Source organism: Plecotus auritus (assembly GCF_963455305.1).
Source record: "Plecotus auritus genome assembly, chromosome: 9".
Taxonomy (NCBI): Eukaryota; Metazoa; Chordata; class Mammalia; order Chiroptera; family Vespertilionidae; genus Plecotus; species Plecotus auritus.
In genome coordinates this window covers 86,800,389-86,813,997 of record NC_137783.1, presented here as the reverse complement: position 1 = coordinate 86,813,997, position 13,609 = coordinate 86,800,389, and the positions used below count along the sequence as shown (strand labels likewise).

The following is a 13,609-nucleotide window of genomic DNA, read 5'->3' as shown; positions in this document are numbered from 1 at the left end:
ATCAAGAAAGAAAATACTTTGAAGTTGAAAATAAATTGTATTTTGAACTTTCCTTTTATTTTTGGAATTATCATCTGAACTAGTTGAGAACCATATTTTCTTACATAATCCTTTCTCATTATGCTTTTGAAAGGACTGTGAAGGGATCATTCATGCATTCTTGATTCCATCCAGGATTGAAATAGACACCCACTTCTTACATAGAAATATTGATTAATCAGATTGTCTCTGTTATAACATGATTGTAGTGCACCAAGAAAGAATTAGAAACTGCTATCAATAGACTGTTTTCTTGATCACTTTCCCCTTGAAGCCATTTATCTAAGGTCTAATAGCTGCCATCTTCATTTCTGAAATTTTACCTTGCCCTTTTTTTTTTTTCTGAGGTGTTCAACATGGAAATAACCAAAATGTTTTAAGTGCTTAACTGTGTGTAACTGTTCTAAATACTTCATCTATTAACTCATTTATTTACCTCTCATAATAACCCGGAAAGCCCTGGCCGGTTTGGCTCAGTGGATAGAGCATCGGCCGGTGGTGGACTGAAGGGTCTTGGGTTTGATTCCAGTCAAGGGCATGTACCTTGGTTGGGGGCACATCCCTGGTGGGGGGTGTGCAGGAGGCAGCTGATGTTTCTCTCTCATCAGTGTTTCTGACTCTCTATCCCTCTCCCTTCCTCTCTGTAAAAAAAAATCAATAAAATATATTTTTTAAAAAATAACCCGGAGAGATGGGTTCTGTTCCCTTGAACAGATGAGGACACTGAAGTACAGAGAGGTTATGACACTTGCCCACAGTCATGCCACTGATTGGTAGAAGCAGGAAGCTAACCTGGGTAATCTGCCACTAGAGCTCGTACTCTCAATCACTTGCCTGTATTGACAAGGATCGCTCACAAAGTGGGCTACTGTGTTCTTGTTTGGAGATGGGAATTACTATAGTGCATTCTCAGATGTTATGAGATCTCTGTGAAAGGACAAAGCAGCTTGCTTTTCTCAGTCAAGGAACAAGGCTTGGGAAGCAAAGAACAGTCTAGGAAGAAATGGGCAGTCATTGGGGTTTGTTATTAAGAGTTCTCTGGGACAAAGCTTAAAGGGAAACTCAGAGGAGCCTGTGGGGGGAGGAGAGAGAAGAAGGACATCTGCTAAGGGGTTCCTAAGCATCCTGATCTACTCATGTAACTTCCTCTCCCTTCTCAAGTCTGCTGTGTAGGAATTCCATCTGTGACTTCAAATCCAGTTTAGCATAAGGCCTTTATATTGTACATAGAAAAATAGAGGGATATTATATAGAACTAGAGGCCCAATGCATGAAATTTGTGAAAGGGGCTCGGCCCTCGCAGCTCCAGCTTTGTCTGGAAGGTCGTCCGGCTGTCCGGTCTAATTAGCATATTATGCTTTTACTAGTGGCCTGGTGCACAAAATTCGTGCACATTAAAAGGGGATTAATTAGAGGAAATAATTTAATATTGCTATTTGCCCTTTCTCTATAATAGAAGTGTCAGAGATGAAAGAAAATTAGTAAAATGTATATGAAAACCTTCCTCCTGTCAGAGTCTGGGGCATACCACGGGACCCAGAGTCAAGTCCCCACCCACCCACATGCGCCTCAAAATCGCAGGAGACCCAGACCCGGCCGCCACCCCCGCCCTCATTGGGAGAGATCCAGACCTGGCTAGTCCCACCCTTGTCAAACCCCACCGGGCAGGGAACGTAGCCTCAGGTACCCTGGCCCAGCACCAGGACGGGAGGCGTGGCCTGAGGTCCCCCAGCCCAGACCAGGGTGGGGGTGTGTGCCTTGAGGTCCCCAGTCAAGCTCTGCCAGGTGTGGGACATGGCCTGAGATCCCCTGTCAAGCCCTGCTGGGTGGGGAGCATGGCCTGAGGTCCCCTGTCAAGCCCCGCCAGGCAGGGAGGGACGCAGCCTCAGGTCCCCCGGCCCAGCACCAGGAGGGGGGAACAGCCTTAGGTCCCCTGTCAAGCCCCATCGGCAGGGGGATGCAGCCTCAGGTCCCCCCTGGGCAGGGGGCGTGGCCTGAATTCCCCTGACCCAGCACTGGGGGTGCACCTTGAGGTCCCCTGTCAAGCCCCACCTGGTGGGGGCGTGGCCTGAGGTCTCCCGGCCTGGCACTGGGGCCAGGGGAGCAGCCTGAGGTCCCCTAGCCCAGCACCAAGATGGGAAGTGCACCTTGAGGTCCCCTGTCAAGCCCTGCCAGGTGTGGAAGGCGGCCTGAGATCCCCTGTCAAGCCCTGCTGGCCTGAGGTCCCCTGTCAAGCCCCACGGGGGCGGGGGAGGGCGTAGCCTCAGGTCCCTGCTGATTGCTTGTTAAGGCTCCTTATGGGAACTTGGCCTCAGCTGTGGGTGCAGCCATCTTTGTGACGGAGTGATGGTTAATTAGCATATTCCCTCTTTATTAGATAGGATTATTATAGTTGCTTTTCCCAAGTCTTGGGAGAGTGCCCACATTCAGCTTGGCTTACAGTTATCCTACAAGTCTGCTTTCTTTCTTTGTCTTCTCATAACATCTGATATAGGTGTTATGACTTCTCTACCCTTAGCCAGAGGAGTGCATTGTCAGATAAATGCATGTGTTTACACAGTGCCCTTCTCTCTGGAAGGCCAGTTAACATTTCCACTTTTATGGGCTGGATTTGAATGATAATAATGGAAGCCATTTGTTGAGTTGCCTCATGAGTACCAAGCACATCCTCATTTAGTCTTTCTAACAACCCGGTGGGCTAAGTATTAATTCCCTGTTGTATAGATAAGAAAAATGGGTCTCAGGAAGGATGAGTGATTGTTCCAGGCTTCACAGCTAATTGGTGAAGTCTAGTTCTGATGAAGCCTTTGTTTTTCTCCTTGACTGATAATTCACTTAGGAGGCTCTCTCTTCATCTTTCATCCTGACAGTAGAAAGCAGAGCCATTCTTAGGTTGATAGACTTTTCTAATCTCTTACATTGAAAGTACCTCTCAAGTAGAATGTGAGCTGGTCCCAAAATTTGACCCCTCTTGTGGAAAGAGGTGTTAATCTACAAGTAGCATCCTCTTTCCAGAGCATGATTTATTTTCTCAAACAAGATTAAAAAAACAAAAACAAAAAAACCCAGTCTCTTGTGTGTGTGTTTATATTTGTTGTTGTTGTTTTTTAAAAGCCTCTCTGAGACTCAAGGCTCGGTCTTCAGAATTGTTCGTGGTATGAGGCTGTTGGTGAGTTCTTGGATTACATGGGCGCCGAAAGTGGCCTTCATATTTGGAGACCTATTCGTGTGTGAGTGCTTACTTTGATAGGTACTTAGGCTCGGAGTTACATGAATGGTGATTACCATAGTAAGTCATGGGGCCATCTGTAGGCATGGGGCCATAATTGTTCTCTTAAAGAAAAAAAAAAAAATCTGACACTTGTTAAAAGGGTAAGGAAGACTTTATTCAGGACTATTGTTATAGATACCAAGTGTCACAGTAGGGGAGAGAGAACAGGTTCAACTCTTCAACTGGAGCAGGTTGGCGGGCGGGGCTGGGGGGGGGGACCTCATGTTGTGGGTGGAAAATTACTAAGAGGAGGTATCAAGGACAGGATGATTCTTGGTGAAGGCAGGCCAAAAACTTATTCATCAAAGGTGGGAGATGAGAAATTTGATCAGATATCAGCTATCCAGGCTGTGGGTTCTCTCTAAATTGACTTGGCAAGATTCTTGTTAAGACAGGGCTAAGTAGGCCCAGGGAAGAAGGGGAGCCAAGATAGAGGCCCAGTCAGGAAGAGGGCTCAGAGGAGCCTGAGTGAAGATTGAGGAAAGAGAGAGTCTTTGTCAGGCTACAGTGATGAATGAAATGTGAGGGTTCAGGTATTGGACTTGAACTATTCAATGAAGTGTAGAGTGAATTTCTGAAAAATGTTTTCCCACTGTTGCAAACTTCAGAGGTGGGACCTTTTAGGCTTCTGTGATGCTGCACTGTCAGATTGATTTATTTTAAATTTTATTTAACAAACTTAAACAGTGCGTAAGTGCCAGGCTCTGTTCTAAACCTTTTGCAAATATTAACTTAATCCTTAAAACAACTCTATGAGGTGGCTGCACCGCTGCCATTCACTTTTTACAGATGAGAAACAGGCCCACAGGAGTTAAATAACTTGTCCAAGGTCATGTCAGTGGTGGGACTTGGATTTCAACCCAGGCAGCCTGGCTCCAGAGGCTGCGTTCCTATTCAGTCTGTTAGGTTGCATCCCAGGCTTTTCCTCCGAGGGATTTACTTCTCATTATTCTGGACTTTTCTTTATTCTCTTCAGGAATAAAGAATAATTCCTCTTCTGGGTATAGCCACACTCTGGGCTCTGTTCAGCTTGATGTCAGATTAAAGAGAATGTTTAGTTGGAGGTCTCCTGTAAATCACAAGATTATTTGTAAATAACCTTTCAGGTGACCTTTCACCTTAGAAGAAGATCAAAACCAGTTATTGGTAAAAATATATTCCCTACCTGTTTCACAGTCTGTGTAGAATAACATCAATGACCCTTTCTAATCAAAGGTCGGCTGCCTTTTTCTTTTTTTCCCCACCAGCAACCTCAGAAGCATTGTTTCTTTACTTTTTTTTTTTTTAATCAATGCTCCATTTATAGGGAATGAATGGTAATTCTTTAATAAAGGCTTTGGGAAGTTGGCCTCCAGATAATACATGACTAGCACCAAAACTTTCTTAAAGGTGCAGATCCCCTTTGAGCAGAGCAGATCCAATTCCTAAAATATTTCTTTAGTAGTCTCTTTAAATTCTGCTTGCATTTGTCAAGCTGGTATTTTAAAAGGCTCTGGTTAATATAGTTTTAACATCTAAGTTATGTGTGGAAAAGAGTATTCCATGGTACCTTCAACTTATGATTTTTAAACTTTTAATTACAGATCTGTCTATGGCAGTACAGAAATTTTCCCAGTCACTGCAAGACTTCCAATTTGAATGTATTGGTGATGCTGAAACAGATGATGAAATTAGTATTGGTGAGTACTACTGTTCTTCAATATCCTAAGTAATAATTTTTCTGAATTTTTGTTTCATTTTATTGTTGACAATATTATAGATGTCCCCCAATTCTCTTCTCCCCCCCCACTGTGTCCCCCTCCTCCTAGCCCCTAACCCCACCCCAGGCTTTCACCACACTATTGTCTGTGTCCATTGGTTATGCATATATGTATATGTGTTCTTTGATTAATCTCTTCCCTTATCTCCTCCCCCCAACTCCCTCCCCACCTCCCCTTAATTTCCTAAATAATAATTTTAAAAGTCCTACTTACGATACTGATTTAATTGAAATCAAACAGGTTCACACACTCAAATATTAAACATGTAAAATATTCTGACTTTGATAAAGGTAAAGGGCAATTTTTGGGAACCCTAATCAGTTAGTGTACGCTAGATATTCAAGGCCAATCCGAGCGTGGGAATCCTAATCAGGATGTTGAAGGCCAAGTTGCCATAGGCAGGTGCAAGGACTGGATACACTGAGCAAGCGTGCCCTTCTATAACCCAAAATTGATGTCACCATTTGGCAAGAAGTCTCTTTTGTCTAAGTTAGTATAAAGTGTGTTTCTGACCAGCCAGTGAGAGGCTGCTGTTACGTGAGGCTGTTTTACTAGGAGGGCTGCTGTATTAGCAGTCCTTGCTTTACTGGACTGCTTTGTCTAATGGCTCCATAGTAGCAATGGCTACTTGGACTGCAATAAAGACTCTCTTATACGCCTATGACTTCTTACGTCTTCTCCGTCCGATACCTGGTGTCCAAGGAGGTCCAGTTCCTGGCAGGGGAACTGAGGCCCAACAGTTGGCGTAGTGGAGCAGGATTCAAGGAGTGAGTACTCCAACAACTGGCGCAGCGAACAGGGTCTAGGAGAAACTTACTCCCTAACAGTATTAGACATTGTTTTAAAACTGAGCTCTGTGGTTTCTTCCATAAGGAAATTACTTAATCATTCTATAATTCAGCTCTGCCCTTTGAGAAGATGTGGATAACAATGCTCGTCTCTGCCTCAAAGTCAATCCTTCATTCAAACTAATACATATTGGGTGTCTCTTATTAAATATACAGGGTACTGGTTTAAAGATTTCTTTTTTAACTTAATACAGATTTCTCTTTTAGTATGAGTATATAGGGGAAAGAATCAGTCATGATGTATTACACCAGTATTATTACAGGACACAGGACATTACTGAGGATCAGGTGACTTGAGCCCTAATCCAACTTTGCCACAGTAATTTAGCAATCTGATCCTGGGGAAGGCATGCCCCTTCCTGAATCTCATGGTTTCATTTCCCACAGAGTGAATAGGTTGGGTTATGTGATCTCTGAATTTTTTTCTGTATCTGAGTTTACTGTTTGGAGATCAGATTTAAGTAGCATTCTTTCTCCCACATTTTAACAATCCCTACTTGTCAGTTTGTAGACGTGGGGTCCATTTGTAGGCTAGATTAGAGACATGGCCACATAGTCAGAAGACTGGATAAAATGTGTGTACATTTTAGAGAATAATACTAAGTGTACTCATCTTCCAGGTATAAAAATGGAATATTACATGTACCTGGAACAGCGACTTCCAAGCTTTTATGTGTGTATAAAACACGAGGAGATCTTATTAAATGCAGATTCTGATTCAAAAGGTCTCAGGTTGGATGTGTGGCTCTGCATTTCCATCAGACTTGAAAGTGATGTCGATGCTGATGGTGCATGGACCACACATTGAGTAGCAGAGATTTATGGTCCCTGACATGCCTTTCCACAGTCACATTCCTCTCTTTCCTCTGCCATTTCTTCTGTAATTTTCCCAGTTACATGCATTTTAAAATAGTATGTTTTTATTATGTTTTAAACCTAAGTAGCAAGTCCCAACCTAGCTGTGCAAAGACAGGGCAATGTTATGCCCACAAAAGAAAGGCTTTCCGGAGAACATCAGATGATGGAGTGTCTGATTCATTGTGTGACTTTGGCTGCTTACAGTCATGAGAGTTTCTCCTGGAGAAGTCAGTGGGCAGAGTGCAGAGTCCGTAGACAAGCCCTCTCTGCACGTGGAGCTTGCATCATGCATACATTGTCACGGTCACGTTGGCAGTCTTTCAGAGGAGCTGTGCCAGGCACTCACTTTCTTAACTGAGTGTTAGTTACTCTGGGGGGGGGGGGGTGGGTGTGTGGAGGTGGCTGGGCCTTTGGAATCAGAGATGGCTTCTTCTGCTCTCAGGTCTCTAAGGAAAGGTGGCTGAGCCATGCCTGCACTTGGCTGAGGGGTACTCAGGAGCCTCTAGGAAGAAGGGAGAGGATTGAAAGGGAAAGGACATCAGTGATCATACACCACTGACATTTGGAGCAATAGTTGTCATTTCATGTGCCACTTCTTGACACTTGTCCTAAATGTCTATTCCCCAATACAGGCGTTGTAACATACACCTAACCAGAAAAAAGCCTAGATTATATTACTAAAATATTAACACACTAGAGGCCCGGTGCACGAAATTCGTGCATGGGGGGAGTGGGGAGGGTATCCCTCAGCCCAGCCTGCACCCTATCCAATCTGGGAGCCCTAGAGGGATGTCCGACTGCCCGTTTAGGCCCGATCCCACCAGGATCGGGCCTAAACGGGCAGTCAGACATCCCTCTCACAATCCAGGACTGCTGGCTCCCAACTGCTCGCCTGCCTGCCTTCCTGATTGCCCCTAACCGCTTCTGCCTGCCAGCCTGATCACCCCCTAACCACTCCCCTGCCAACCTGATTGATGCCTAACTGCTCTCCTGCCAGCCTGCTTGCCCCTAATTGCCCTCCCCTGCAGGCCTGGTCACCCCTAACTGCCCTCCCCTGAAGGCCTGGTACCCTCTAACTGCTCTCCCCTGTAGGCCTGGGTCCCCCCTAACTTACCTTCCCTGCAGGCCCGGTCACCCCCAACTTCCCTCCTCTGCCAGCCTGGTCACCCTTAACTGCCCTCCCCTGCTGGCCTGATCACCCACAACTGCCCTCCCCTGCTGGCCATCTTGTGGTGGCCATCTTGTGTCCACATGGGGGCAGGATCTTTGACCACATGGGGGCAGCCATCATGTGTGTTGGAGTGATGGTCAATCTGCATATTACTCTTTTATTAGATAGGATAGAGGCCTGGTGCATGGGTGGGGGCCAGCTGGTTTGCCCTGAAGGGTGTCCCGGATCAGGTTGGGGGTTCCCTTGGGGCGTGGGGCGGCCTGGGCGAGGGGCCACGCCCCCCAGCAACCCAAGTGGAGGCTCTCGTATCTGGGATTTATTTTTCTTCTACAATTGAAACTTTGTAGCCTGGAGCAGAGCCAAGCCTCCTGCTAGCTCCGTGACGGCAGTCATTTCTGTTGGGATTTACTTATCTTCTATAATTGAAACTTTGTAGCAGAGGCCAGGGCTTCAGAAGCTTGGTTCCTCCATCGCTGGGGGCAACCCTAGCCTCCTGCTCTCTCCAGCTCCGTGGCTGCCGCCATTTTTTTTAAAATTTATTTATCTTCTATAATTGAAACTTTGTAGCCTGGAGTGGGCCGGCCAGGGTGTGCAGAAAGCTTGGCTTCCTCCATCACTGGGGAAACCCAAGCCTCCCTCCTGCTCTCTCCATGGCTGCAGCCATCTTGGTTGGGTTAATTTGCATACTCACTCCTGAGTGGCTGGTGGGTGTAGCGGAGTGATGGTTAATTTGCATATTACTCTTTTATTAGATAGGATTAGCATTATTATGTAGAAAAAAGAAAGAATACCCCTATACTCACATAACTACAATTATTTTGACTTAGAAATGATACCTATAAATTCCAAGAAGGCAGAGAGTTCAGATCTCTTTTATTTTTAAAGAAAGAACAAAAAAACATTTTAGCTTTAGCTCCTGACCTAGGGCCTGGCTCATAGTAGCCCCTCTGTTAAATTGTTTAATAAATGACAATTTTCCTTATAAAACTTAATTTTTTCACTTATGTGTATGCTTTTTACTAGCATTATATATATAATTTAGAAATTATATATATGTGTATATATATATAAATTTGTTTTTTCTTTATAAAGAGGATTATAGTAATTCTGAGTTTATGTAGATATAATTTTTAATAATTTCATTGCTTTAAAATATTTCATCAATTCATATACTTGAATTTATGAAGTCTCTAGAGTACATTCACGCTGACCGTAGTTGGTCTTTTACTGGTTATTAGCAGTATAGTAAACATTTCTCTTAATTTCCATTGTGCTTCTTTCTTAAAACACCTTCTTGAAGGCACACTAGTGACTGCAGAGGCAGGTTTTCAGTCACTATGCCATGTGACCTTCCTGGCAGATGTCCAGTGATTTCCTCAGGTTGTGGTGGATTTGATATCTCCACATTGGTCTGTTTGTCTCTTTCCACTTTGGCTAACAGGATGTTGTTGTGGCTCTTGCAGATTAGATTGAAGGGTGGGAATTGATCAGTAGGTAAAGGCTTATTATGTGCAATGAATATTAAATTTAATCCTAATGTTTAGAGGGCTTTGAGGAGTTAGACCAAGGTGAATACAATGTAAGAGTAGGTGCAATATTGTTTGCTACTTTTATATCAGGAGACTTTTTTAGTTCCTATTGCAGAGAGTCTGACTTAAACACCAATGTTTTGTTAGGAAAACCAAACTTAGAATAAAATTATTTATAAACATAAATTATTTCTGAAACAACTACTGTAAAAATATAGATATGTTCCCATATCCTCTCCATCTAACACTTTTTATCCTTTTACTGAGCCCCAAGTGCAGTCTGAACAGTTAAAAAAAAAGTAACAATGTATAGAATAAAGAAATAGTAGACTTTCAGTAATCATCCCTAACATGAGGGCTTATGTACCAAGGACAGGCACCCAGGAATGTATCACTGGGACTAATTGGTAAGGCCGGCGTGAGTGGAGTGCAAGAACCGTCCCGTCCTTACCCCCTTTGTCGCGCTCAGTTCTACATGGGAAAGGACAGAGCGTCAGTTGTCTTTAAAATAGCTTGTTGAAGCCCCGGTTTCAGCTTCTTTATTCCTCTGATTTAATAAAAGAGCAATGAAGTAGGGACAGCTGCGACTCTTAGCTTTTTGTAATAGCCACCGCCCTCCCTGCCAGAGTAGTCTTGAGACTTAACCAAGGACGTAACCACTAAATCTGATGACTTACCAGAAATGCTCATTTTTTATAAGTGAGCAATATCAGTAGCAAAATAACTCATAAAATCAAGACGTTTGCAGACGTTCTGTAAGTTATGGTGGTGGGAATGGATGGGAGGGCATTAGGAAGGTGAGTAAGATGTCTGCTTTCCATGTGCTTACAGTGGAATAGGGTGGGAAACAGGTTTTGAACAAAGTAAGGAAAAGAAGGTGCTGTTTCTGTATCAGGATAATTACCTAATTAGTGGAAGCTGTTCCAGGAAATTTTTTTAGACTGGTAGGCCTGTGTCTGGCCTGTAAATTGGCCCCACTCTTCAGCTGCCCCCTCCTGCTCCCACCTCTCTGGCCTGTGCTTGCTGGCTTTTTGGTTTGTTGGTTTTGGTATCAGTGAGATGGTGTTGGCATGGAAGGAAGCAAAATGGGAATCGTGGTCTGGGACGCAGTGGGGAATTCCTGTGGCTCAGAGAGTAGGTTAGTTGTTTCCAGAATTAAAGTCCCAAGCAGGGCAGCAGCACACACTCCTTTTAGCATCTTCCTTTCCATTCAAGAGCAGCCAGAGGTCATTGCTCCTCCCTTTTCTAAGGATGAATGAGCTGCAGGTGAGCTTTTGATGGCACCCTTTTATCTGCCCACCGCAGAGCTGGCCTGGTGGGAAGCAGCCTATTGAGTCCATCCAACTTCACTTCCCACGGCGGCTCTAACGGCCCACTTTTTGTACTGCGAAGTGTTTTGAACTGAGTAAAGACACTAAATTAGGAGTAAGTTAGGAGTTGAGCAGCTGGACACTTGGGGCTTGGAAATTTGTGGTGGAGGGGAGGGGAGGGATTATAAAGAAGTAAAGGTTCAGTCCTCCTCAAATAATTACATGGACAGACTAGATACAAAATGTACCGTACTTTAACTATAGTTGCACAGTAATATGTATGTAAATGCAGAAAGACAGTACTCACTGCTTCAGTCCTGGTACATGTACCTACATGGACATCAATTACCAAAGTGAGTTAGTGCCTAGCCTGAAAACCTTACTAGAAAGAAATAAAAGGCTATCTCCACACAAAATAAAATACTGATCCTTTGAAAACAGTTTACCCTGGCTCATTTAAACAAGTAGACACTCAAAGATATTACTGTGAATCAGCATAGGAGACAGGTTGTTTTGCTATGTTAATTTAGCACATGAGAGTATCCTATATAATAAAGAGGTAATATGCAAATTGACTGTAACACCCTCACAAGATGGCTGCCTACGACCAGGCTGACAGGGGCGTTAGCGAGGGATGACCAAACGACTGAACAAGCTGGCTGTGTGGGGCGACCAGGCTGGCAAGGGAGTTAGTTATGGACAACCAAACAACTGAACAGCAGGCTGCGTGGGGCGACCAGGCTGGCGGGGGCGGCAGGGGGGCAGTTGGGGGTGATTAGGCTGGCAGGAGGGGCAGTGAGGGGCAACTAGGCTGGCCAGGGGGGCAGTTGGGGGCAACCCGGGCAGCAGGGCGGGCAGTAAGGGGTGACCAGGCTGGCGGTGGGGCAGTTAGGAGTGACCAGGCCATGTGGGAGGGGACATTTGGGGGCGACCTGGCCGGCAGTGGGGGAGGGCAGTTAGGGGCAATCAGGCCGGCATGCAGAGGCAGTGAAGGGTGATCAGGTCAGCAGGGAGGGGGCAGATGGGGGGCAACCAGGCTGGCAGGGGGGGCAGTTAGGGACAACCAGGCAGGCATGCAGGTGAGCGATTAGGAGCCAGCGGTCCAGGATTGTGAGAGGGATGTCCGACTGCCGGTATAGGCATATCCCCCAAGGGGTCCTGGATTGGAGAGGGTGCAGGCTGGGCTGAGGGCCTCTCCCCCCCCCCCCCCATGCACAAATTTCATGCACCAGGCCTCTAGTAGGATAATAAAAAGCTGTAAATCATAGTATATTACTTCAGGATTTATGTCCACACCAAAGGTGAGGTATGCAAGTTACTGTATTTTATTCCTGTATTTAGTGCCTATAACTTGAAATCACTTTAAACCAAAGCCTTAAAAGATGTCTGGATTTTAAAAATATCAGATAGTTAGTCAAGCTGAACTGGTACCCATAAGAATACTAGTATTAGTCATTGATAAGAGGCAAAGCTTGCTCATTCTATGTAATCTTGGAGACCATTGGAAAGTCCAGCTGCAATTGTGTGTAAACAGCTTGTGTAGTAGCCCGTGTTAATTATCATGCAAGTCTTGGACAACGTGAACCTTGCACTCAAGAGATTAAACATTTACCAAGAAGGAGAGTCCATTTGCTAGTAAATATTTTAGGTGGGGACTTCATTCCTTCAGACACACCTAAACAGAAAATTCCTGTGGTAGAGACAGACAACATACAACCACTTGTCAACTAAGGTTATGGCTCCCAACACTGAGTGGAGAAATGAGGCCATCAGTTAGGTAATTTAAATAAAAATACGTTTTGTAATAATTGCCCAGGTATTTTTGACATAACGAATGTATTCTTGTTCAGGTATTTGCTTTGTTTGAATACAGATATGCAGATACAGAAATACTGATGATGGGTACTTAAGAGTTCTTGAAGTGATGAGCATATTACATCCTAAAAAACACTTTTACGCCTTGGCCGGGGTTGCCGCTCTGTTAGTACAGTGTCGGCCCACTGGTCAAGGGCACATACCTGGGTGGTTGCAGATTCGTAGTTGGGCGCATGTTGGAGGCAACCAGTTGATGCCTCTTTTTCTCTCTCTTTTTTTCTCTCTCTTCCTCCCTCCTTCCCTTCCACTTCCCCTAAAATCAATGGAAAAAAATATCCTTCAGTGAGGATACACACACACACACACACACACACACACACACACACACACACACACACAAATAGAGAAAAAAAAACCACCTCTTTCATATGGAAATCTATGTATAAATTGTATGTGTGCAGATTGATGGAAAGTCGAACCCAGTCCAAGTTTTGAATACTACTGCGTTATCTGGAATGTGCCATACATTTTGGATTCTTTTCTGTTCTGTCTTTAGGAGAATATGTTGAAAGGTGACACTACAAGAGACAAATTTTAAATAGTTACCTTTTAAGTCACAGGGCCTTTATTGTTTGTTTTTGAGCTAGTAGAGCTTTGCCCAGCTGCAAATATTTGTTGTTGATCACCTCTCTGAGGCCGGGTGTGCGTTAGTGTGATACAGTGGTAAAGGGACTTCACCCTGAGCCGGAAATCATCTTGCAGTATTGACAGAAGCCCAGAGTAATTAGGGATGCTTGCTCAGAGGGTGTGAAGTGGAAGACATTTTTTAAGGGAGGGGTTGGAAAATTTTCCTTCATTTTCTGTGTTAGAGAAATTACTGTGGGAAAATGCTAAATCTTATGCCACATAATTCCATTCACTTGGAGGATGCATCTGTGAGGTACAACGGAAAGATGTTGTTTGATCCAGTTTTCCTAGTTATAAATTAGGAATATAGTCTAGGATGGG

At 44.4% G+C, this 13,609-nt stretch overlaps 1 protein-coding gene across 1 annotated transcript in view; it reads left to right on the top strand.

The window, feature by feature from the left end:
* ARHGAP42 (Rho GTPase activating protein 42) overlaps positions 1–13,609 on the top strand; it is a 264,851-nt gene that overhangs the window by 63,675 nt on the left and 187,567 nt on the right. Inside the window, exon 2 of the mRNA XM_080642332.1 lies at positions 4,894–4,989. Within this exon, the coding sequence (XP_080498458.1) occupies positions 4,894–4,989 (96 nt within the window). The remainder of the gene's footprint in view (positions 1–4,893; positions 4,990–13,609) is intronic.